At 44.8% G+C, this 27,310-nt stretch overlaps 1 protein-coding gene across 1 annotated transcript in view; it reads right to left on the bottom strand.

Moving 5' to 3' along the window:
- Positions 1 to 27,310, bottom strand: part of LOC119383664 (NPC intracellular cholesterol transporter 1-like) — a gene marked incomplete in the record, with an annotated part of 143,907 nt that overhangs the window by 52,537 nt on the left and 64,060 nt on the right. The window contains 7 exon segments of the mRNA XM_049412611.1: positions 2,003 to 2,123; positions 2,832 to 3,273; positions 14,552 to 14,626; positions 14,629 to 14,777; positions 15,571 to 15,816; positions 17,398 to 17,638; positions 20,138 to 20,300. Of these exon segments, the coding sequence (XP_049268568.1) occupies positions 2,003 to 2,123; positions 2,832 to 3,273; positions 14,552 to 14,626; positions 14,629 to 14,777; positions 15,571 to 15,816; positions 17,398 to 17,638; positions 20,138 to 20,300 (1,437 nt within the window).

Below are 27,310 nucleotides of genomic sequence, written 5' to 3' on the forward strand. Positions count from 1 at the left end.
TCGACCTTTATCGGAGTTACTTATACGTGGAATCGTCAAGTCAACTTATCTGTGGGGACCGACGAACGGTCGTCGTCCTCGGATTTCCTGCTATTCGACGCATCGATAGTATTAGCTGCAGAGGCAGCGGAGTCGCGGCAACAACTATCTCCCAACGCGCGCGCCGCTTCTGGAGCCGGACATTTTTGCGATCTGCCACGACGATCGCAAAACTATAGCGAAACCACGAGAGGCGAAACTACGGAGAGTGTTTAAAAATCACCGCCGCGCGGCATTAATGCGAACTGCTTGGGAAACACGGTCTCGAAAGCAGCATTTCAAACCTTTGATAGAGTCTAAGATTAATTTTATGATTATAAATTCATTATTATAAAAGAAAATGAACGTTGAAGTTTCATTCCTGAATTTCATGCCTAAGACTCAGTTCATAAATGTCAGCATGACGTCACGAATATTGCAGTCTTTTTCTGTAATTTTGGCCATAGTGGCCATAGAGTGTTAAGTTCTTGGCTCCCATAGCATAAAATGCGATTCATTTTTGCCGAGAAAGAAGTACGCAGGCCCCAGCAGATGCTGTCGAAACCTACGACTTCACAGTGAGCTGGTGTGGGAACTGCAAGGCAGCTTTGCCATCTGTCATTTTTCTTTTGAGCGTTTTCTAGCTTACCATGCATCTCCTGAAGGAAAAAAGCCCAAACCCCATATACGCGAAAATGCACGCGACAGCGACGGGCGACGCGACGTAGATCGTCTTCGCGCAAGCGGTCGCTTGGATGGGCGAACCCCATTCACGCGACGGCTTCAGCGAGCGATCTCCACTGTTGCTGGCATGAGGGCGTTTACCTCGTGCCAAAAGTGGCCCGTAGTCAGCGGTATGCAATGTAAAAATACGATGTTTTGTTGCTTAAAGGTACATAAAATGTTTATCATTGTCTTGCAGCATTTTTTTCGATCCCATCACTGCTGCTACGTGCCGCCAAGCCGCGTCACAGACGGCGCGGGACTTGTAGTTCCCGTCCCTGAGGGCACGTTCGCGTTCAACAACGCCAACGTTGCGCTCGTCGCCGTTGGCCATGTTGATTAACGTTGTTGTTGATGCGCGTCGATAAGAAAGTGGCGACAATCGGCAGTACGTCACTGATGCATCTTGTTCCGGTGTTTTGCTATTGGCTGCTTGAGCACAGCACTTCCGGGCGACGAGCGACGGATTCCAAATCTGAAAAACCGAGCGATCGCGCGAAAACGACCACGCGACACGTCGCGCGAACGGCTCGTTTCGTCGCTCATAGCATCGCTCGTCGCTGTCGCGTGCATTTTCGCGCATATGGGGTTTGGGCTAAAGTGGTGTTTTTCGGTACTGAGAAAGCGTAATTTACTAACGCGAGGGGAATCATTTTTTTTCTCTACGGCATCCCTTTAAACCTTTCCCAGCAACATTTGATGCAGCATTTCAGCAAGTTGCTGTACAACGCTAGTCTGAACTTTTTTCATCCGGGCAGCAACAGCATGAGACCAACAGGTAATGAGGTTCAGAAACAAATACAGGGAAATTTAATTTCATTTTCAAGGAAATGTGCAAATACGCAAAACGGAAGTGGAAGAAATGGCAAGCTTTGACAGTGGGTGGAGGACTTGCACCTTCTACGTTACGTGTGCTAATCTTGGCCAGTGAACTAACACGGCCACCCCAACCACTTTAATGGGTATTTGTACATGTCTGCTGGATGCAAGCCTGAGAGCATTAGCCAGCCTAAGTCAGAGCTATGGCGGTAGCTGCGCAACAGTCCTTCAAAGGCAGCTGCAGGAATTTCAACATTCACTGCCTTGGCTGCAATAATCTTTGAATAACAAATTCTGAAGTATTGGCATATACAGTCCCGTCAGCCTGCCATTACTTTTATCTTGCTTCATATTACCGCTGATGCATCTTTGCTACAGAGGACCATGCCTTGCAACTGCAAGTCATCATAACAAAAGGACAGATATGAACACGAAGCAGCACCTCCATCATGAAGTTCTTTTCGAAAGCCGGTCCGAACGTCTTGTTCACGCCAGCCTTCTCCACGACGAAGTAGTCTTGGGCTTTTGGACGCAGGATGATTTGCTCCACACGGTAGAAAGGACTGCAAGAGAAACGCACACAGTCATGTATCAATAAATATGACATCCAACCTTATGTCATACGTATGTCATGTTATATGGATGTCATAAGTATGTCAACGGCCCCTATAAGTATGATAGCAGTTGTGAAATGGTTACTGACCATGACACTTGACACCTGAGTCCCTCGCGGCATATTCTGCTCACACCAGCCAAAAACAAGACAAAGTGCAATCTGAACGTATATCTTTTTATACATTGAGATATCTTATTCGTCCAAAGACGAGAACCATCGCTGTTTGTTCACATGAACCTCAGGCGCAGTCAAAAGGGGGAGTTGGAGGGGTTCAAACCCCTTAAATTTTTCACTTTGCATCTGTGTATGTACACGTACGCATACACACACACACACACACATACAGACATACATATAGCAGTGTTGAACACCATGTAAAGATACTGACAATTTACAAATAAATATGTAAACTCTTGGCATTTTTATGGTCTCAGTTACTGTCCCTAATAGAATGAATATTTATGTTTTTACGGTTCCGCACTATCGCTGTTAGTCGTAACATCATGAGAGGTCTCATTGGGATAGCATTTCGCCCCTGGCACTATTTCTGCACCAAGAATCCACAATTCTACGTAACTACGTGCAGCTAAAAATCACGATAAAAAGTTCAAAGGCACTGCATAGAGGTCTATTCGAACAGAGAAAGACATCTCACCCAAAGTGAGTGTTGAAGTAGTTCATGTGCTTGCGGGCCAGACTGCTGTGGGACACCCAGAGGTCGACCGGGTTCGTAGTCACAGTGAACTTCAGAAGACCCAACGAGAGGAGCACGCTGACAGCCAGGGCGGCCATCAGCACCAGGAAGGGGTTGCGCGCCACAAAGAGGCCCCAGCGGTGGAAGCCCGCCTGCAGTAGCCGCTCCATGGTTGCGCCGAAGGACGAGAGCGTGCGCACTTGCGGCTCCACGCCGGTGCCGACGTTGCCGACGACCACCTTGGACACTGCGGCGTCCCCGTTGGCCACGCCGTTGCCGAGCCCGTTAACGACGCCATTAACGGCGCCGTCCACGGCATCGCCGGAGAGCGGCGAGGGACGCAGGGTGATGGGAGAGCCCGGAGGCGAGTGGCTCGGAGAGTAGGGATAGTTTTGACCGCTCACTGCAAGTGATTGACGGGTGAGGGGCAGTGCCACCCACCACAGTCAGTGATACTGCAGGAGCCTAAACTTCTGGGTGTATAGCCGAAGCCCGTTACGCGTACACTAGATTGGGTCTGTTTGGAGAGCACTGAATCACAGCCATTATTGTTTATTCATTATTATTGTTCAAGACAATTTGGACTTTGAACAATGCTGTCATATATAGCAGCTGAACAGCAAAAAAACTATAGGTGTGCACGTCCAAATAAATTTTGAATAGTTGATTAAGAATACCACATCGTTTGACTGGGCTCTTGGAGCTGAATAGCTCCAGGGGCTAGTGCTGTCACTCTCCATAACAGCACTTTTCTTGTTTTCCAGATTGGTTTTTTAATGACTATGCACCAACACTGGGAAATGTGGAATTAAACTGAGGGTACGATATATTGCTGGTTGGAGGAGAAAGCCAGCCAGTACAGTTATATTTACATACTATTCAATGAGTTGGAATTTTGTTTTGAAACTCTTCAAGAAGTATTTTAAAAATAGTAATTAAATGTACACATTCCAATGCGCAACGGATTTAGCATTTGCATTGCTACACTGGTAATTCATTTGAATTCCTCTACGTCCAAGCACGTGTTTCAGTTTTTTTAAACTAACCGCACCCCATCACATTCTGATCATATTTTCACAGCCGGCGTAATAATGCCACACAGGTCTTCCTTGCATTTAGCCAAGACTTCCATTGTGTAAGATCCAATTGGATGCTCTAAGAAGCAAGTAAGAATGGGAAGGTTCCTTATCCAAGGTGTTTTCTTGCTCTTGCAACAGAAGCTAACATACAAATATTGTTAGCATACACATGGTTTTTGCCACGTGCAATTTACGTCCATGTTACTTTCAGACTATTCCTCTGTGCGAAGATTTCATCGTGGCACTGCTGGCTAAAATTGAGCTGACGTGGCCAGGTGACGATAAAAAAAAGATACTAACCTCGTGACGAGTTACTGCCGAGGCAAAAGAAAGTCCTGACCTCAGTCTGAAACCGCAGACCACACTAAGCTCGAATGATTATTCTATGCCACAACAGACCATGGCCAGATGTCATAGTTCATGTCATCACACAATTCCCAAAACTGCTCTTATGGCTTTGCATATCAATGCACAGCATGACATATCTTCTTAGCTAACACATCCCGTTAGGTTTAACACTGAGGACATTCTTGCATATTAGCTTTAGCATGCACAGTCCTCACAACATGCCATGTTACATAATGTGCATATAATGCAGGTGCGAGCACACGAATTTCACATGAAATGTTGTTGTGGCAAAACCAATAAGCCCCCTAGTGCTTTCTTTGAAGGACCCAAATATCAACGTGCTACAAAATCGTCACCATTAAACAAGCTAAGCTGTCGTCGCATAGCAGAGTACCTGTGAGGCTTCGATGGCAGACTTTACAGCGAGCACATGAGCACGGCTTTCGGATATTGAGTTAGTACAAATGATTACGATGATAAGGCAGCAAGGATTAACTAAGACGTTACACTGATAGCGTACTAAAAAAGATCTCAAAGAGATTGTATGTATGTGCAACTTCAAGCAGTTACACATCATAACAAGGTACAGGCACAAACTGCACTTGATTACTATTAAATGATGGTGAACTTCAATGGAAGATTTGGAGCAGTTCTAAAAGCAGCTTTCCTACTTCTTGCAGAGCAAGTCTATTCGACTGGTTGATTGAGAGTGCCACCCGTATCTTTCATTCGCAGATCATGAGCAGCTCCGCTGCTAGATCCAGTCCACGGAGCAGCACTCTACTCTACGAAAATAAGCAGTCGACCGATCCGCAGTAAAGGCTGCATTTAAGGGAAATTTTGGGCCTTGCGCCAGTATTATTTTACCAAATCTTTACTTTTTGACCTAAGGCGCTTAGATTATTTGGGTCTAATTTTATGCAAACTCCCTATGCTTCGCATCTCAGAAAACGTTTCTGAAAAGCAATTTCTCGGATCTCGCTAGAAAGCGTACCAATGGCTTCCTCAGGATTCAAGGAATGAATAGAGCTAACCCGATTGACCTGTCTACACCGAGCAAAAAATTTTTTGGAGGCTTCAATGAACTGCTAAACTCTGTCATTAAATCACTCATCTAGCCAATAAGGCTGCGCTAAGGACAAAATGAGGCAAACAAGAGTACAGATGTTTCCCACTTCAAAAGTTCTAAGCTGAATGGAGAATATGTGTGCTGCGTTCAAAATTACTTGATGCTGAACAAGCTCCCTTAGTACTTACTTACCCACACAAGTACAAAGTGCTTGAATGCGGTACTGAGAGCACCCATAAAGCCATTATCACTAAAATACTTTGGCAGGTCAACTCCAGAAGATCTTGTACAAGCCAATTAAATTTCTGGAAAAAAAACTTGCGCACGATGTACCTCTCGCATGAAATAGCAGGCATTAGAACACTTACACATTTAGTCATTCGTCTAAATGTGAAATGCCAAGACACTGCTTTATTTTTCTTCATAAGGAGTTAAATGTGTGAAAACTGGCAGTGCAGAATGACTTGCCGCCGAGGGAATTGGTTCGTTTTCGAAAATCTGATCTTGGCTCCCAACTGTGATGGCCAGCCAAGCGTTAGTAGAGAGGCCTCGAGCACAAAAAGCAGGCACAAAATAGCGCACATAAAAAGCAACACAAAATATACATGCACATTCACACAAAAGCAAAACACAGACTTCCTTTTTTTTTTCGTTAGGCAGCATGCATAAGCCTTCTCAGTGTCAGTGAATGAAGTCATAATAGCAGTTAGACCATGTGCTGTACATAATCCGTACCTCAGTAGCATAGTGTTTTGCCTGCGCGAGGACTGGAATTCGTTCGAAGTGCCGCAAAGTTTTAAAACACCTCAACTGTGAAATAAGTGAATTTGGGCGATTTATACTGCAGCAACCCTGGGAGAAGTACAATCATAAAGTCTAGTCCAAATTTTCACTGCCTTCTGCAACGTTTATGTGTGCGAAGACACTGGCCATCTATGGTAGATTCCCGTTCCTGCTGACGCATCACTAGGACATTCTTTCATTACTCAATTTTCTCGATTATTTGTGCAGGAACATTAACCATGCAGGCCCCAGAAGTGTTTTTGAATAGGAAACATTAACCATGCAGGCCCTAGTAGCGTTTTTGAAAACAGTATGACAGCATGCAATAGAACATGCTTACCATGACAGGTTTCAGCATCAGTGTACATAAATTATTTCGCAGTATAACAGGGTGTAGACGTCACTAAATTTGGTGAATATACTGAAACGTGCAACGTAATGTTTGAGCTATACCCTCATAATATCCCTACAACGTGTGTACGACAGTGAACCCCTTCCCCCACCACCTCTAACACCACTATGCTACTCCAACCAGCAATGTGCATTGCCCATAACATACCTATGCAAAAATTGTATGCATTAAGCTGCTGGGAAAGGCCACAGGAGATAATGCTACAGACCTTTTGGATGGGCAACAGAGAAAACCTGTAGCTTTTCAATTGGTGCATCTTTTATGTGCTTATTACTGCTACATCCTTGTCTCTTGCACTTTCTGTTTCCTTTTCGAGAGTTATAAGCCACCTTCCATGCAACGAACTTTTCATGTCGGCACTCGGTGAAGACTCCCGTGTCCTTAAGTTCTGTGCCTAGCACCAATTGTACTCTAAACGAGAACCAACTAGTTGGTACCTAGTCGCATTTTAGCTATAACTGTGTAACTGCTTGTGTGATGGTGTGCCTACAACCGTTTAGGCTACTGCAAGCATTGCAAGCCCACACTGCCAGCGCAGTGAAGAAAAAGCAACACAAGGAAACACAAAAAAGAAACAAAAAAAGCGAAGTAGTGCAAACTAGACTGCAGAGAGAAAGTGGAAATGCAAGCGCATGGAAATGCAAGTGCAAAGAACAATTCAAGATGCACGAAACGATGTACCTTACAGAAAAGGTAGATGAACATAAAAGGTGAGATGAACAAAACTGAAATCTTGCAAACTGAGAAACAAGTTACTCTGAAACCAAACATTAGGCTGCACTGTGCAAAATATAAAATGCGAGAGTTAGAAATGACTCGAGGCGGCTGAAGTTAGGTAGAAGGTTGGTATATTCGGAATACATGTATACTCTCGGTCGGCAACGTAGACGGCTACGCAATAAAAAATGGCTGTGCCTGTTTAATGTCCTTCTCTTTACGTTGCTACAATCTGACATGCTGATTTAAAATTTAAAGCTGCCTGCTTACCATACAAAACCATCCCATAAAGCTCGACATTTTGTATGATCAACGATGCTGCAAAGATTATTGCGGGTAACTGTGCCTGCCACTCGATGACATGCAGCCATAGGCTTACTCTATATGGATGGGACACTGAAGTGAAAAACTAATTCGAATTAGATTGATCAATTATTCTTTAAGGACTGTACTGTCATTAATTTCTGAATTATAAAGTTTATTAAAGTTTTGTTTTTGAATTCTCCATCAAAGGAGCCATCAGTACCTACCTGAATGACAATGGGTTGCTTCAATTACCCGTCCCTGAAAATTCAGGGTTGCCCAAGGTGCATTCCCAGACTACTGGGCCGGATAACGACAAGGCCGATGTGGTGTTAATGATACACGAAAGAGAAAAATGATTTTTGTCGCATTAGTAAATTACACTTGCGCAAAAGCCAAAAGCGCCACTTCCGCTGCGAGAAGATGCAGAAAATGCACAGAGAGAAAATGCGGGCGGCGCCGCCGCCTGGAAGTTCCCACAACAACTTGTTGCAACATCGTAGATTCTGACGGCGTCTACTCGGGCCTACATAATTCTTGATTGGTAAAAATTAAGTACATTGTCCTTTGAGGGGGCCAGAGAGTTGACGTACCAAGTTTCAGCAAATCTTGTAGAGCCAACGTGGCAAAAGCTCAAACGAACACTTTGAAACCCGTAACATCACGCTGACATGACATTTCAGCGCGGAATTTAAAAATGAAACTTTGTCCTTCGTTCTCTGTCCTATAAGCCTATGATGGCGAAATTAACAACTGCGTTTTAAAAGAAAACTTATCAGTATAAACTGATTCGTTGTTTCACTTAAGCATCCTTTTAAAGATTAAGAAAAAATTCTTTTTTGTATTTCGGCCAGATTGGCTTAATAAAATTTCCTCAAAACCCACCATCTTAAGCCTGTGGCTCCCTTAGAATAAAACGTCACCAATTTTTACTGACAGATTTACATAGGCCCTACCAGGCACCGTCAAAGCCTATGACATCATGGCAAGTTGTCAAGGGAACTTCAAAGCGTTGTTGCCACATGTACTTTATCATGCATTTACCGTCCTACCCAACATCTTCTCTTGGCAGGTAGCGCTTTTTTGGTATTGTGGAAGGGTAATTCACAAACACAAAGTGTCCCTTAAGTGACAGTAAAAGAAGATGACAGTGAGAGACATAGCTTCTACCAAAGAGCCAGGACATAAAGCTTGCGTCATTCACTCATGCTAGTTAGTATATCATCGGTATCTGGCGAGTTAGGAGAAGCCACAACAAGACGGGGAAGACTAAAAACGCAAGACAAATGCAACAGGCGTAAATGAAGAAAGCGAAAGATGAATTTTTGTGTCCAATTATTGCATGCCTATCGGAATTCGGTAACTGAAGTCGCGTTGTAAGCAACGAGCCAACAATGGCACAACCATGGCTTCCTCTCGAAATAAAATGACGTTGAAAAAATAAAAAATTAAAACAAAGCTGCAGAACGGTAGATGCTCTACACCCGCAATTATCCTTTCTCACTTATTTTCTTTCTTAGGTGACCCTTTCAAACCTTTCTCTCACCGGCTTGACGGATTGCATGAAAAAAACATTGGAACTTTAAGAAAATAATCACTACGCTGGCCTTCAATGAGTTGACACGCTCTGCACCTAATAGAAATAAGTACTCAAAGCCAACGAGGCTGTGAGATGCACGAGGTTAAAAAAAAAAGTCAGCGGCACAATGTCATCAGTTGGTTTGCATATGCACATAGCACATTAGCCATGCTGCCACTCATCTCAAAACAGTACGCCAAGAGGGTGCTCTCGAGATTGGCAGAAAAAAACACCACATGCACGAGTGACGCTGTGCACTGAAAAAAAATTTTTTCACAACGGGGAGCAGAGCTCAACCCACACGAAAGCAACCACACACTCACATAAAAATACACCAGATACATAAAAAGAAACTCTGCAAACACACACACACACGGGGCAGACTGGGCACAAGACACAGGCAGTGCTGTCCCCGGATTAAACACAGATAGGACAGTTGAAAGAAAGGAATGTCCATGAATCTGAAGGAAGCTGCAAGTGGCATAGGCGTTTTTATACTGAAGACCCTGGTTCGCCCAATCCCCAAATGAACATTGCCTTCCTGCAAACTGAAGCAATGACGCGCCAATGTGCCTCACAAAATTCAGCCTCTGAAGTACACCGATAATTCTCTTTATCCTTAATGATGGACGAAAAACACGGGTAGGCTTAAAGTACAGGGGTGGCCTTGTGACTGTTCACTAGATTTCCAGCCTTATGTTTACGTTTCAGTGTAATAGCCAAGAGATTTCAAACAGCTAACAAGTTGAGTACAGCTTTCCATGCATGAAATTTCATGCAATGATAAGAAAGTACTCGACAGTATTTCAGTCATCGCTAAACAGCGTAAGCAAGCTCTAATACAGCTTGTGCACTTGTGGTAGTACATGGCACGAGACTAATGGATCGTTATTCTCAGTAGTAATTTTGGCACAGCTCAAATCAGTGGGACAAGCGGACAGACAGGCACCAGCTAATGACCCGATGCTCAGAACACAATACACGTTTTCTCCATCTTGTGAAAACTATATGATTTGATTTAGAAAATGTCTGTAGCACACACATTCGGTATTAACCGCACTGAGTACTGCCAGCTACGAGATTGCTTTAGCATGACCTGCACGGTTTCTTTACCCAGCTCCATGTTCTATTGTCAGGGTGTATCATAGAGATGCTCCATTTGTTTATTTCATTGGGTTGGAATACTACATGATCAGCTAAACTGATAATTGATTAGTTTGTTGAACACAAAAAAGGGGTTATGAGAAATACCCTAAAGGGATACTGACACGAATTTCTTCAGTCTTTTTCTTCTTTTTGGGGGGGTCAAATGAAAGGCCATACCCTCAAGAGTCTAGAAAATGTACTACTAAGCACGAATACACCCTGAAAAAGTAATTACAGTGTGTTAAAGTAGGTATGAAACTTTCATCATGTGCTCACGCAAGATATTATGACATTTCAATGGCCGCTCCGCTCCATAGTTCTGTTGGTGACACACAAGTGGCCATTTTTAATGTTTTTCATGATGCACAAGCTCCATTTTGAAAGTTTTGATGCCTGACATCATTGCAACTTTCCTAGCCATACTGGTGCGTGAAGTCACCAGAATTAGCACAGTAGCCTGATTACATACTATTGTCGATGTCTGTAGGCACACAAGTGTTGAAGATTGGGCAAGTTGGTTCGTCGTACTTGAACTGGCATAGCGCATTACGGGGAAGAAGAAACGGCCGAGCAGACTGACATGAGGACAGAGCGCTTTTTCAATGTAGCGCTCTGTCCTCATGTCGGTCTGCTCGGCCGTTTCTTCTTCCCCGTAATGCGCTATACCAGTTCAAGTCTGTAGGTACGCCATGCAAAAATTGACGCTAAAATCAAAATTAAATACCTTATCAGCATTTACTGACCTTCACACTTGCTCAGAACCATCTCTGCATACAGGAGATTTCTACAGGACAGTAAATTCACCTTCAAAAATTGGTGTCAGTACCCCTTTAATGATGGGGGTTCAGGTGGAGGTTCTTGAATAATGTGCATTTCAAGCTCACCAAACTTTCTGCATTTTTTTGCACCAATGCTTTTTGCATTTAGCTGCCATGAGATCATAACCGCTGCAGTTACGTGCCACAACTGGGATTTCATTACCAGAAAGAGCAGGACACAGTAGCGGCAGAGGCACCACGACTTGTCTACCGCGTTCCTAACGCCGAAATACTTGCCAAGTCAAAAGATTTACTCTGGCTGCTGAAATCTGTGCAGTCTGGCCCCATTTTATGTTTGTCAACCATGCTGTTTTGCGCTGTGCCAATCCTTATTTGCAAGACTGCTACTGAAAAAGCCTGCGCTTCACGTTGCAGCAGGATCGCTTTAGGTAAGCAATTTCCTTCAGATTGTGAACAAAAGGAGGAGCGACAGCAGCCCAGCCACAAGAGAGCTAGAGCTGAAGGCGAAGTGAGAGAGGAGGAAGACAGTAAATGTGAGAGAGAAGTAAGCCAGAAGGTGAGGAGGAGGAGGAGAGAGCGGTAGTGGGAGAGGAGGGTTGTTGCGTGTTCTTTTCGAGCCGATAACATACTTGAGCGCTTTGATCTCAGAGGTTCCACCTCCTCAAGGGAGCCAAGATCCACGGCTTGCAACAAAATCGTGCGCGCCGGCTTTGAGGGCCTGTGCAGCGGGGTCCTGATCGTGTCATTGCTGTTGCTGCTCGTGTCCGACACACTGGACTCCGACGAGTTCGACACTGTGATGACGTTGGTGGTGGGGGAAGGGGCAACCACGGGTTCAGAAGATTCAGGGGGGGCAGAGCAAAATGGCGGCGTCAAGGTGGGCAGGTCGAGGAAGGGTGGGGGGAATGGAAAACAGCATGAGGTGTCTCAAATCTGAAAGGTTACTTCTTGCCATTCTCGGGCTATGCACTATGCTCTACTGCACTGAGAGCAGGAATTGCATGCACCTTTTTTTTTATTTTTAATGAAGCTGTTAGGCGTGAGGCAAACAAAGAAATATAATGATTTGTTGTGCTTTCTGAATGTTTACTAGGAAAAGATTGGCATTAAATTTTCAAGTTAATGTGTGCAACTGTAGCCAGGCTACAAAATTTATGCAACGAACTTGAGGTAGTAATAAAGTGTAACAACGATGTGGGGAAAGTGCTGTCAATATTGCTGGCATTGGCAATAGAGCTGCCAATATCTACATTATAGGGCTTCCACATTACAGACATGTGGTTTCAGAGTTCGCTTATGAAAGCAGCCTAGTGATATTCAGTTGGACCCACGGTTCCATGTTTGCACACTGAAATCTTGCAGGTTCGGACTTATGGGACTCCCCGTGTAAGGGAACGTGGGCAGCACATTGCCTCAAGACATCAGGCAAATTCTGTCTGCATTTTTTTTTTGTACAGCAACATGTCATACTGTGAGCTGTTCTTATTTTCAACAAGAAATGTTGGCTTAACAAGGTGTGAGTTCGGGCTAGTTGGTACTCCATGATCAACACTTCTTGCGCAAAATTTTCTCAGACAACGGACGAAACAGACACGGATGGACGCCCGTCCGTGTCTGTTTCGTCCGTTGTCTGAGAAAATTTTGCGCAAGAAGTGTTGTAAATGTTGGCTGCTTCGCAGCACTCCTTGGATGCTGCACGTGCTACTGTTTACATATCACAATATGCATGATGAGCTGCATGGTTTTTAAAGCATGTAGATTTGAAATATTCTACAGATGCATGTTCTGACATTTAAAGAAAATGGTGGCCAAGAGCTGAGCAGTCCTGGATTACTCTACACCACAAGAAAAGCACAATAAAAGAGAGAACTTGCGTTTGTAGAACGTAATGTTCAAGAAACTGAAAAACACATGGAACCCTAACTTATAGCTGTTTGTTATTTAGCGTTGTGCAGTTACAACACCCTCTCAAAATGTAGCCTGCCAAAAGAAAGAAAGAAAGAAAGAAAAAAACGCTTTCTTTAGAACAAGAGGCATCAAGTGGACGAACAGCTTTGCATTTGCTCATACATGTGAAAACATATAACTGTAACAAACATAAGAAATTTACCGTTTAACTTGCACAAGTATGGAGCACACTTTACTTGCACCAAACATGGCAACAATACACGACAACAGTAGTCTGTGATAACTGCCACATTTCCAGGACAACAGTGCATTGTCTATGAGCAATGCCTATGTATACATAGGCGCCACACTTCAATGCTGCATAAGCAGTGGGTTAGGGCAATGTCATTTTTTTTATTTTTGTCTTGATTGTCATTAAATGTACTGGTAGTTGGCTTGTAGGTGACTGGTTTCACTTGGGTAGTGAAACTAGGTCAAAATTTTCATGCACACTGCTCCTGCCGTGGTGTTCTAGAAGAAAGGAGTTAATTCCTGCCCGACTACTACACGTACGTTCACAGCTCTGCTGATGGCACCAGTGGCCATCACGACTACTGTTTATTGTTTCACTGATTTCACCTTTACACTCAAGCACTGACATGACGACTACCTAAGATAATGTGGAGATGGTGATGAGGAAGGTTTCATTTGTTTTTTTAAGCTGAAAGTAGCCTCCGCAAACAAACAGCAGGCAGGCATGCACTGTTGTTCGGAAATTACAGCCATTGAAGGTTCTCACTAGACTGTGGAATAAGGTAAAAAACAAGCATCACGGAACTAAACACAGACATATCGGCACACCTTACTTAGTTAAGGTTCCATGCCCCCGAAGACTACGCAGGCACTTCTGCCAAGGCTACTTAAAGAGATACTGAACAAAAATATCAAAAAATTAGGGAAGCATTGAAACTTGACTTGGAAGACGCACCTGTTCCAACATGCAGTGTTTATTTCACGTTTTTTAACAGATGGCTGTATTTGTGGAGGACTGTGAGTGCGCTACAATGGCACGCTGGTTCACAGGCCATTGCATGTCTGGCACCCGGTGGCCGGTGCGTGCTTAGTTGCTAGGTGTGTGTGAGCAACCACGGACTAGACGACATGATCCAGTCCACAGTGTGACTGCTAGGCGTGACAGTCCGTGAAAAACGCATTAAATTCATTATTTTCTGCAAGTCTCTGCCTGAAAACAAGAATGTGTGAACCGATTTTGGCACCCACGCTCTCATTCGGGCCAAAAATCTTGGCGGCAAAAGTTTTGTTCAGTATCTCTTTAACGATTATGCTTAAGAATAGGTTAGGTTTGTTACTGTTTGTGTTGCACTTCTTGCCATCTCTAGCTAAAGTGCAGCTTATAAACAAGCACACTCAATCAAAAGGAACGTGGAGAGAATGCGAGAAGCATAACGTGCCAGTCTAGTGAGATTTGTGCAATCCTTATGTCATTCCTTCATCTCAAACTAAAAAGACTGAGCTCAAAAGGTTCTCTCCACGCAACATGGGAACCGTAGTGCACTACCTTGGAACGAAGTCTTCCTCTTGTGACTCTTGAGGAAGAACGTGCTCAGCACGGTGGTGCTGAGGAGAACAAAAGCAGCATGGACACGACCAGCATGCCATCGTAGTGACCCATGGTGAACGGCTCCGGCGGGGGCGGCAACAGTGGTGCCTCCAGTGGAATGCATACCTCCGGGCAATCGCTGCAGCTGCACTTCTGCTGGCTCGGACCGAAAGGCTCGGAACACCTGCGTAAACGGTTAAAACGGTATTGGTGAGCCTTTTAAAAGTTGTACGCAACCCTGCTGCATGCTACTCGCACTTAATATAATCGCGCCAAGCAATGATAAATGTTTGAGAGCACCTAAAGAATGACGTTATATGCACCGTCACCGACATCACTGTCCCGCTGGGACACAAAGAAATGTTTACTGACAATGCTTGGGAATAAAAACCAGGCACGGTGAAGACATTAAAAGTAAAAATAATAGTGGATGTACAAGACTTCTTCGCCTATTTCTTACAGCTGCAGTGATCACAGGCATGGAGCCAGTCATTGTGTCAAAGACAGAACAGACGAGTTGTGATGCGTCAATGTCGTAGGTCATTGTGTTGCAACTTTGTAAGGGAGTACACAGTGGCAGACTGCGAGCAAGATTGCTCTCTCGAATGCATGAGCGCATTTCTACAGCTAGGATGCTGGTGAGTCACTGTGGATTACCTATGGGCGACAGCGTATAGTTTGTGGAGAATGACCACAGCTTCTTCTGAAGCTCACAAGATTCAGCATAAAAATTTGCCCTATCCTTCAACCAATCCACAGTGTTCATGTCTCAAGGCATCCCCCTGCTCCCCTCTTTTATAAGATGCACACACGTGCATGCTACACTCACTTGCCTATTTTTGTACAATTATGAAAAATTGAAAGCAGGATCCTTCACTATATGAATTTAGTTAGTGTGCAGTTGTCTGTCATCTGATTTGCAAAAAAATAATAATAACACTAACATAAGACAAATGTGCAACAGTTGCACCACGTACTTGTGGAAGGATGGGTTGTAAGGCTTTAGCGTGACCCCACTGCTCACAACACTTTCTTTTGAGGTGATCATGTAGTTGAACTTGAAAGGCGAAAATCCGCCTTCCTCCGACGTGGCTCCCAGAAAGTCGAGCCAATACTGGGGCTGGCAATCGCCGGCGTGTGCTCCGCACATGAGCTGCATCACCGTTGTGTCTGTTATCACCGACTTGACGTTGGCGCAAGAGTTGAAAGCACCATGAACAAATCTGAAATAAACAAACAAATAAATAAAAGTTACAGGAACTGCAAGCTTGCAGCACTCATTGAGACTTCAGCATTGTACACACTGCAAAGGTGCAGCTGCAATTAGTATCGCAGATAATTGAAACGCGATTAAGTTGAGTGCTAAGACAAGTTCTGTTGAGTATAACCCTGCTTATACATTCCTCACTTGTACGCTTTCCAATGGGTAACATTTCTGGCATCCGGTCCCAGAAATAACCTACTGACACCTACCTATTATAATCTCCCTCCTTCTAACACGTAGTTCATGCAGTGTTCCTGCCTAATACGCTGTGAAGAATCACTGTGCTGCATGTGCTGAAGAGGTACATTGATCAGTCGGGCATTGTAGACTAACGCAAGGCCATTTAAGCGCTTAATAAAGGCCCGGTTTTGGCAGAGGCACAAAGGCTTCCATCAAGGACTTCTTTAAGCCGTAAACTGACGAATAAGTTCTTTTGAAGTAGAGCTGCGTGTAATGCACCTGTTTTATTATTTAGCTGCACTGTTTCCCGATTTTAACCGCATGTTCGCGTTATACGTTTCATGGCTACAGTGTCATTTTTTTTTCCAGTTTTGTGAAACACGTATTAGAGGGTTTGTACCATCTCTAGCTTTGCCACTTCGTGCAATGTCCCCATAGCTTTAGTTTGTACACTTAAGCTTGAAGCCTACGCCATGTTGTGAGTCTCCAAACTTGCGGCATAAAACCATGGGGGTTGTATTATTGAGAAACACTCTATCAACGTGTTTCTACTCATTAATGCTTCATTTGTGTGCTTTAGGACATTTGACCCAGTCACCTTAGAGGAGTTATGCTACTACAAAAACAGGCCGTTTTTTCTTCGCATAATTTGCATGATAAAAAAGCTTTGACAAAAATCAAACATACAACTAAATGCAAATGCAACCAATGATGCTAGTTTTAAGTATCTGCTTACCAATAAGCTACTTGTGAATGCAGTGGCCGACAATTCAAACAACTGTTAAGCAGAACAGGCAAAACACACACGTACTCTCTAATCTTGCTGTTAAAACATATTGGTATTCACTAATCTCCCCTTCCGCCCCCCAGCATGTTTTAAAAATTCAATACCTTTACAAGGAACACTGGTCAGTCTCACTAGGCACTCAGGAATGAATGGTTCGTGTACACTGACACAGGCGTCTTGTTACAATACAAAAGGCGCAGCAAGTATGTTAACACTGACATTTTAAGCTATGAGAACAAGACTACTTCAATGGTAACGTGCATCCAATTTTTGAAAGCCAGAAATGGAAAGCTGAATGCCCTCAATTGTAATGAACACCTTACATTTTTACTTTAAATAAAATTCCAAAATAAAATGCCCTTGCTTTTCTCCCCCCTCACTAGATTTCACAAGCATGCGTGCTTCGCTGCTTGCATTATCTAGCAATGATAGCATGGATGGGCCGGAAAGTCCCAAAACTGTGTCTAGTTTGTATATTATGTACTCTACACAGCGCTCATGATGTAAACCCTTAAACACTTATCAATGAAACAGCTGTAGAAACCATTAAAAACCAAAAAAAAAGATGCTTACTCTTCACTGATAGCGTAGTCCACAACGGTCGCCTTTAACATGCTCTCATCGTCTTCGCTGGGCTCAGATGCGTTGACAGCTATGAAGTCACCCTGGTTCGGGTCGCAGAAGCCACAGAATATCCGCGCGAAATTGCTGTAGCAGGTGGGGCACTTGCCCATACCTAAGCTGACTGGCTGTTTTAGCTCTTCGTGCATTTTCTCTAGTTGTGGTAGATCACAGCAAAACTTTGGTTCATCACCTAGTAGAGAGGGTAAGGCAGGGAACAATGATTACATAAACAGCACTGAACAATTAAAGTCAACAAAACTTCACTCTGTTTCAAGTGGTTATATGTACATGGGTAAGCATATAGGTAATACCTACGTGATCTTGGCAAAGCTTCGGCACTAGTAATCATGAATATTTTCATATGAACAGCTTTTAAACAGCACTTTTAAGCTGGAAATTCCGGGCATGCAGCTATAGCAGATATTATACAAGTCATCAGCACACAGGCATTGTCCAATCATGGAGGCTATGCTCAGGTGCTGCACTTTTTTTTTTAAAACGTCCCAGTAGAGTAGTAGTAACCGGAATATCTTTCAAGCTTTGAAATCAACAAAACAGTCCAGTTTAGCAAGCCTACTGACACGTACACTCATATTTTAGGAATATTACTTTGCAAAAAGGCTACTACTCTATTACCTATATCTGCACTAGCTGAAGATAGGCTTTTTACACGCTCCAAAATTCCATAGCAGTTGACCTCTAGGGAAATACTGACACAACAAAGAACAAGCCATTGCTGTGGCTAGCCACTGCTTGCAACAAATAACAGTTTAAACAGCGAAGCTGTTTTCGCTTGGGGTAAAATGTCGCGACCCAAGACAATCATCATCATGAACCGGCATGCACTCTCTCTGTCCTTTTCTTCTTCATCTTCTGCTTTGCTCCCAGAACAAGTACGTTGATTTGTCCGACTTATAGCAAGGGGGTGAGAGAAAGAGTGAGAAAAAAAAAGAGACATCTCGGTGAAAAGAAATTTCTCGCAAGGCGGCGAGATTCGAACCCGCGTACCCACGATCTGAAGGCAAGCGTATTAACCATAGTTTTTCCTTCCTCCATGGTCTTAACCACTCTGCTATCCACAGACACACAGACAGAACATAGCATAGCCTTGTATAGTATTGTACAGCAAGGAGGTAGGAAAGGAAAGCGAGGGTGAGGAGGACTGATTTCAAGGTGAGGAGGAGGAAAAGGATGTGGGGAGAGAGTAAAGCATAGCATATAATGAATGAGAAAGAGAGAATAGAGAGAGACAAATGCAGAAAGGAAAAGAGAGAGAATCAAATTGAGAGAGAGAGAGAAAAAGAGAGAAGGAAAGAAATGGAAATAAAGAGGCAAAAAAAAGACAAAAAAAAACGGAGAGGAGAGAAAAACAAAGAGAAAACTAAAGAGAAACAAAGAAGGCCGCCCATCTCTATAGAGAAATATAGACCAATAGGTTGCCCAGCAAACGGTGACGGGCCCGTGCTTCACTGTGCCAAGATTTGCGCGACGCGACTATTGTAAGCTTCGGGCATTTCTTTTACTTAAGAACCATCTGTGTCACTTAATGTAACAACCTTGAGATTATGCCAGCTGTCTGCCGAACTAAAATCTTCCCTGGCATGAGCAAGAATACCTGAGCTCTCTAAAATACACTAGCACACTTCAAACACACAATTTCGTACGAAAGACATCCTGGATCACGCTCGTGATACACAGAAACCTTAGTACGATGAAGTTGCACACGATATGAAAATACCTTTGTAATTGAATATTTAGTATTTGTTAGAAGCATAGGTACACTCCTTATACGTCTGTAGCTAGACGTCTCATACTGACGCCGTTACAGCGGATCATTTCTTACGTTCGTTATCTTGAGATTCATTTGATTTAGTAGCAGCAAAAAGTTAAAAAATCTTATTTAGACGTTTATTCGCTAACCCAATAATAATAACTTTCAGGGTTTTGTGTGCCGAAACCACAAGGTGATTATGCCATAGTGGGAGGTTTTGTATTAATGCTGACCACTAGAGTTAACTTTGACGTGCGCCTAAATCTAAGTGCACGGATGCTTTTGCATTTTACCCATTTAAAATGCAGCTGCGGTAGCCAGTAAATGAACCTGCATCATTGAGCTTAGCCGTCTCAACACCTCAGATGCTAAGTAATGTATATATTTGCTAACCCACAATCCATTACAGTGACACTGTGAACATAAAGTACTGAATGACTCAATAGGATTGAGCACAGGGCAAGTTGGTAAGGATTCGTAGTGAATATAAGCAAAACAGCACAAAATGTACAAGAACTAAGAAAGAGTGCACAAACACGAGCGCCGACTTTCAACTGAAAATTTTACCGAGAGAATACTTCAAAATACTATTATCTGCACATGCTCTTACAAAGCACAAAAAACAACTCATGACGATCACTCTTGGTTAGATCGCTCTTGGTCAGCGCTCATGTAGTGTCCACCCCTCCTTAGTCCTCACTCATTTTGCTCTGTTTTGCTTATATTTGCTATGGATTGAACGATTATTTACTTCCGCAGTTTAAACTGTTTTAGGGCTCCTCCTTGGCGAAGCCTTTTAAGCTCTGTTGAGCTGCACTTCCAAGTCTGCGAAGCAGATCTATCCAAAGCAGGTACCCAAATCCAAATGCCCTCCACTAACGGCAATGAAAGTGGCTGCAGCCGAACCGGAGGGCTCACCTTGTAGTAGATGGGGGCACACTTCTTTGATAATTTCTAGGCCCTCTTTCTCCAGGGGCTGCGCTTCCCCACTGTACACGCAGGGGATGTCTTTCTCCGTGTCCTCGTTTATGCCACACTTCCCCCGGAATGCACATTTACTTTCTACAGGAAGGCCGTGTGCCTGCAAACGGAACAGGAAGAAAGAAGAAGGGGTGCACAGTCAATGCGAGTGCAGAATGAAACATACACGGGCGTTCACATTACGTCTATCTTAAGCTGTACGAATAAAACGGCACAAATACAGAATGGCGATCCGCAAGAAAGGTGACGCTATTGTTCCCGGTGCAGAGTTGCCAGCGATCATTCAGTACTGGCAAAAGAAATTCACAACTCAGCATTTTCGAGTTCAACACATTGCATCGCTCAAACATGCTCGCGCAAACCATACACAACTAAACTTTGGTCAGCTTGCCCGTGGTGCAAAAAAAAAATATATTACTGTATTATTGTGCCTGAAAATTTCAACAGCAGCTGTACTAAAGCTGTATCTGTGCTGAAACTTTATCTGTGTTGTTTCTGTGCAGCGTGTGAACTCTTGTGTACACATGCATCCAGGTAAGAGTGCAACTTTATGCTGGTACATACGTATTAGTGCATTTAGTGATTATGAGCTGAAAGGAGAGCTAGTAAATTCAATATGTCCATAACCTTATATTGGAGGCACAGATGCAACGACAACTGCTGCGCTTTACTTTTTGATAAAGCAAAATGACCGTAACAGTCAACCCTAGTGCAGCTTTTAAGAGCAGGGCGTAATGCAGATCGACTAATGAAGAGACACCACTGAACATAAAAAGTGAGCGAAGATTCACTCTGGTGTGTAAAAGAGTCAACCCACACCACACTGCTGCAAATTGTATGTGCAGATTGTTTCGAGATAATCCAATACCAATGAGCTGTAGTGCTCATTGGTATTGGATCATGAACACGCAATCACAGAAATCACTAATTCGAGATATTTTCTTTCGGGGACGAATAACTCCACCCAGTAAAGATACATAACACGGATGCAGTTTCACAAGCAAAGTATTCCTTGCTTTACAAGCATTGCATGTAAATGGCCCGACGTATTATATGCCTGGCTTCCCGTGCCTGATCTAAAATTCTTGCCGTTACGATAAAAAAAATAGCATTGCTGCATCTCCTCTGGCACATGTAGAGTATCGTGGCCAAATTATTGAATGACTACTTCAAGTCTACACAAAGTGCTCATGCAATATTGATAGACGTCTCGTGGGAGCAGCCGGCAGCTCTCCACCAACTAGCCTCGAGCCAACGTATTCAGAACAAACAGAGATACGTCGCAGGTGTACATAGTAGCAAAAGGCGACACTAGCCTTCAGGCGCACGTACAATGCCAAGAAGGCCCTTGCGCATTTGATTGGAAGGTGGCTCTATTAAGTGCAAATGCAACATGCTGTCGCAACACACCGTTGCCAACCAAGTATGGGTTGGCAACGGTGTCTATCACCTATCGATAGATAGGCGATAGACACCGATAGATAACCCACACTGCCTATCGCGCCTCTTGAATTTTGTCACTGTCCACAGCTGAGCAGCTTCTTTAATCTACTTGCACATTTAGTACGGCAGTACGCGGACAGCGCCCGAGCAACCTCCTACACGTGACGCATCATACCACAGCATGCGCCGTTTGACAACGCCAGAAGTGCCTTGTGCACGAGTGGGCCCGGTAGGTGCCAACGGACATCATCACTTGTTTCCCCACAAAACCCACACAGGCGTTTAACCAGCAACAATTTACAAAAATGTGCGAAGAGCCCCGCCTGAAACAAACTTTGGCACATTGGGCACCAATAACCGAGCATGCTGCGGTTGCTCTCACAACTACACTAATAATAATAATAAAATAATAATGATGATAATCATATAATAATGATCACAGTTCGTCGCATCGGCGATGCAATGAATGCAATAGCAACAACATACGAGTAAGGCTAGCAGGTAACTCCTATAGGATCTGATCTTGCGTAACTGTACAAAACGCTGGCATAAGAGAATACAGCCGCTCCAGGGAGGGAAGCGGTTTTCGTGTTGTCCGTCGCCTCAGCGGAAAGCGGTGAGAGAACACCACGTACTGGGGTAGGAAGGCGTCTGCTGAAGTAAGTCGAGATAGCGCGCGTGACCGTGCCGATTTGATCAAAGTTCGCAGTTGCTGCCCGAACGACCCCCCCCCCCCCTCTTCAATGGCAGCGCCGGCCGGCGTGCTTGATCTCTGCTTGAGCCCCGCACGCCCGTCTGCAGGCTTCGCAAGCTTTCGCTCGAATACACCATGCAACGTGCAGGGCAATATTATCGATTTCGACTTTACACCAAACATGACGGCGACGTTAAAAATTCGCCTCCAGTGCCCATAAAATTGATATCGCAATAAGAACATTATCTGAACAAGTGTGTGAACGTCCCCGGTAGCAGGAGTTTCGTTTATCGTTGAGAAGGTCAAGCGACAGTCGACCATGCAGCGGCAATCGCTGCCACGAAAAGGCAGCGCGCGGGCCGATTCACAGGGAAAGGAAGATCTTCATGGCGCGCAGACCATCACGAACCGCGTGGCGCAGCTGGGGAAGTCACTGAAGCGCAAAGTGCAGCCGACGAGCAGCCAAGCGTTGCGAAAGACGCGGCCGCATGCGACCGACGCCGCCACAGCGAACGCTAGCCTGCCAGGGAGCGCGCTCTAATGCGTTACGGTCCCATGTGCCCTGCAGACAAAGCTATTGATGCGCCTGACTAATAGTGCGGCTAATTGATAGGGACGCACGAGTTGTTTACATTGTCACATACAAAAAATGTCTCAGCCTGTTCTTTCCCAAGCTCTATGGCATGCATCTTCACCGACATAAGAGATGATGCTTCGGGCCGCGTCTGGATTCCGCATTGTGGGGTTCCTCGATGCATCTTCGCACTAGACGACCATAACAGTTCGTTCGTTTGTTCGTAATGAGCGAAGTGAACTTTATCTGACTTATACGTCTCACGGGCCCAACAGCCACTATGAAGCTGAGGATTTGGTAGGTTAAGCAATCGACACCTCAGTCGAACACGAGGCGCAGCACGTGCTCAACACAATGAACTAAAACGCGAGACCACTGGCAAAGATTGGATCGACGACGGGTGATCCTAACGTAATATGATGAATCAGTTGGTAATTGATGAACATTGATTTAGTTTAGCAACGCGCTTCAAAAAAAAAAATCCAAAGTAAGGAAACATATGCAATGACGCTGGCATACGGAAGCTTTTCAGCGCGTGAGGGTGGTACATATGTCCTCGTCATTTCGCATCTGCACGTGCTTTTCAAGCGTGCTCTTTACAAGTGTCGTCCGGTCCACGTAAACATTCTGAAGCCGAAAAACATGATGAAAATTATTTTTAAAATGAATGGGGACTACCTAAGGACGGCAGTCGCCATTCATTAAGGCTGCCGTGTACGGCTCCCGACACGTTCAGTTTTTCGTAACACCTTCAATTTGGTGGGCGTGTCTGTTCAGTTTTCCTCCCGTACTTCGCTCCTAGGCAGGTGATGAAGCCACCTACGACGTTAGAGATGGTTCAAACTTTTCCCAAGGTCAGTTCGTTCATCTACGCAGTTACCTGCGCAGCCGGCCACGCCCACCCAAATGACAGCGCGCTTGCGAGGCGAAAGGGGCCCGTACGTCGCGGAAGGATGTATATACGATGAGCTTTTCTTTTTTTTTTCTTTTTTTAACATGGTTAGGGAGCGTGACTTCCTCATGTGGGAAAGCACGCAATTTCTGCGGCCCTGTGTCGAGCATACATCAAGATTTTAGTACAATCGAAACGCCATCGACGGTGAATGGCGCAGGGTGTTCCTGGAATCCGGAGTAACTTGGCACACCGATTGATGCAGGGACAGAAAATAAATCCGTCATTGTTGTGGACGACATTTCGGAAATTTACGTATGCATGGTTTATCCCACCAATGAACTTGCATGTCCGGAACAAATACTAGATGTGTAATTTTAGTATTCGAAACTGCTAAGGTATGCGGCCAAGACAAACGGACTGGTTGAAAGGGGGGGGGGGTGCGGTGACTGGGGTCAAGCTTACGTTTTAACGCAGGTGCGACAGTAAAATTAACCGGTCTACAGCCACAGCCCCACAGCATTATAGTATGTACCGCTAGCAAATTCAGCAGGAAAACTATGTTGCCGTGAGCGAGTCGCGCTTTCTGCATCCGTGAGTCCGCGCGAACGCGATGAAAAACAGCTCACGGAAAGGAAGCAAACTACATCCAGTTTCGTCTGTGCGCGTGTAGCTTCAAATTCGATCGTTAAAGCCCTGTCGCTTCAGTTTCAGCAGTACCCGTGAGTGATTTGGTTACTGCTGCGCTGGTTTCATTATAAATAATTTTTTTATCGTAATATAAATTTCATACGTGTCATGTCTGCTTTGGTACGAAAGCCTTACGCCGCAGTCACATATTGGTACTGAAGAAATATTTTTACTGCAATATACGCGTGATATTGTGCGATATTTATCGGTGTGATAAAGCAAGGATCATATCAAACCAAACCTCGTTTGACACTACTCGGGATCAGAACCCGACGATGCGCATCATTAAGCGTAAAAACGTGCACGAATAACGTTGGAAACGATCGCAGGAAAGATAACTTCCAGAGATCCGCGATAAAGAATTGCATAAAAGATGGCGCCTCCGAAGAAAACGGGCGTAACTTACACGGCGCCGCGTGCTTGTCTTGTATGTATATTTCTGCCCTTGTCTTTTAAGCGGGAAAGATAACTTCCAGAGATCCGCGATAAAGAATTGCATAAAAGATGGCGCCTCCGAAGAAAACGGGCGTAACTTACACGGCGCCGCGTGCTTGTCTTGTATGTATATTTCTGCCCTTGTCTTTTAAGCGCTACTGGGGACCTCGGCAGCACGCATGCTCCAGTGACTTCATTTCCTTGCGATAATAAAAAACGCTGTTGTAACGCGTATACCATGCAATGAAAGAATCCTGGAAACAGTGCAGCAATCATATATAAGAGCCAGCGGGGCCTGATGGTCATGCTATCCTCCATCACGCGTAAGCACTAAGCAATCAATGTCATTTCGCAGCTTCGCGTCTACGTGAGATACCACGCCGACGCACTCGCAGACGAGCAACATAGGCCTAGGTTTGTTTTACGTTTTTTTTTTTGTTGATGTCTACACCGTAGCGCTTATCAAAGTTACGATGTGTACATACGCCGCAGTGGAATGCCAGAGTCCGCGAATCCTGCAAGATGTCAAGGGCACGGACGTATTTACGAAAGTGGGGCGGGTGGCCCGTATTCTCCCTAAGGCGGCCGCAGCTATGGTATGTCGTACATACACGCCTGACATACCAACGAAGCAAGCAAAAATCAACTACACTATCAGAGCAACAAGCGGCGGGCTGAAGGAGAAAGAGGCTGCGGGGAGCAGGATCTCCCGTGTCACAGCCGGATTCCGAAGCGTTCCGGGGAGAGATTTCGGCGAGTCCGATAAAAACAAACTGATCCGGAGAGATGCGAGAGAGAGAGAGAGAGAGAGAGAGCGGAGGCAAGTCTACAAATGTTGCCGCGTACGAATGCGCGCGCTTGACGCCCCGTCCGTCCGTCGTCAGACTTGCGGACAGACGCCTCTCCGGTTTCAGCCTCCGAGAACCGGGTAGGGACGCCCAGAACCAGAGCCCGCGGGACTTGCACTGTCAGAAGGCGCGAAGGCCGTAACTCTATTGGCCGTCAGTGATCTGCGAGCGCTGCGCGGGTCACGAAATAAAAGAAAAGAAAACGAACCCCAAAGGCACACTACAGACATAACTAATTAGCGCAAATTAGCGCCGAGTCCTGTCTGTTGCCTTCACCTTGCCCGTTGTTTTTTGCGCTAATCAGTTATGTCTGTAGTCGACACGCAGCAACTATAGCCCAACTCGCTTCTCTAATACCCAAAGGTAGACCAGCGAGACAGATCGATATGATAAAACGAATTACTCGTAGAGTCGATGCTTCGAGAGTTTTCTCACTTTTCTTTTATCGCGGCCATGGACGTGTACAAGGTCGCTCACAATTAGAGATAAACACCGCATTAGAATTCAAGAGCTCATAGCTGATGCTTAGCGCAAAGTTCGGAAAGCTGTTTACCGAAATCGTCATTCGCCATCTTATGACAAGCTTACGCCGTGAAGAAGCAGAAATACTGAAAATGCATCGTCTTGAATACTTATATGCGGTATTTGTCCCCAAACGCGGACGACCATGTAGGCTAAAGTGGTATATATTTAGTAGCAACGAATCGAACATCGCCATTGGAATCGAATAGTCACACCACTGGCAAATACGAACACATTTCGGATGCCTGAAGTCGCAAACTGCGCGGTGCACTGAATTTCAGCAGGCATACAGTGTATATATAACATAAAACTGAGGAAGCTACGCGGTGGAGCACGCTATGCACGTCAGTGAGGGCGGCGCAGCCATATAAAATTTCTTAAAACTTTAATAAACGGCTTTTTTCGCGTCGTGGTTGTCCTCGAACTGATCGATAAGTTATTCGCCCTCGGCAGCAAGCGGAACGCAGTTCCTCAATCCCTGCAGAGAAGGAAACCAGCGCGCACGCTACGTGGCATGCCGCGAAATCGTCGATTCTCATCGTGATGACCCGTCAGGTGAAAAAACACTTCGATCGAAATCGACAGTGACGGAGCGCGTGACCTTGAAGAATACGCTTCCCGAATTGTAGATTCGCCGCTGGCACGTGACTCACGACAACCAATCAGAGAAGCGTGTGAGAAGAGACAAGAGTGACAGTACGCACTGGATTGATGTCGACCGAGGAGGAGTCATGCGATACTCAGTCGGAAGAAATTCCGTACACACTACATCGCGAGAAATGACAACATAATCGAAGGTGCTGCTGACGAGTGATCGGAATGAACGGACGTGGCGACGGTAATAATATCACAGGCCGTCGAACGGCGCGGTAAACACGCAATTATAGCGAAAAAACAACTCGCCCCGTGTGGCAAGCAATAAGAGAGCGGTAGCGAATACACATACCTGTGTCAGTATACAAGACAGACGCCTAAGCAAAAAAAAAAAAAAAAAGCCTGGATATGAGCCGCT

Source organism: Rhipicephalus sanguineus, chromosome 2 (genome assembly GCF_013339695.2).
Source record: "Rhipicephalus sanguineus isolate Rsan-2018 chromosome 2, BIME_Rsan_1.4, whole genome shotgun sequence".
Lineage (NCBI taxonomy): Eukaryota > Metazoa > Arthropoda > Arachnida > Ixodida > Ixodidae > Rhipicephalus > Rhipicephalus sanguineus.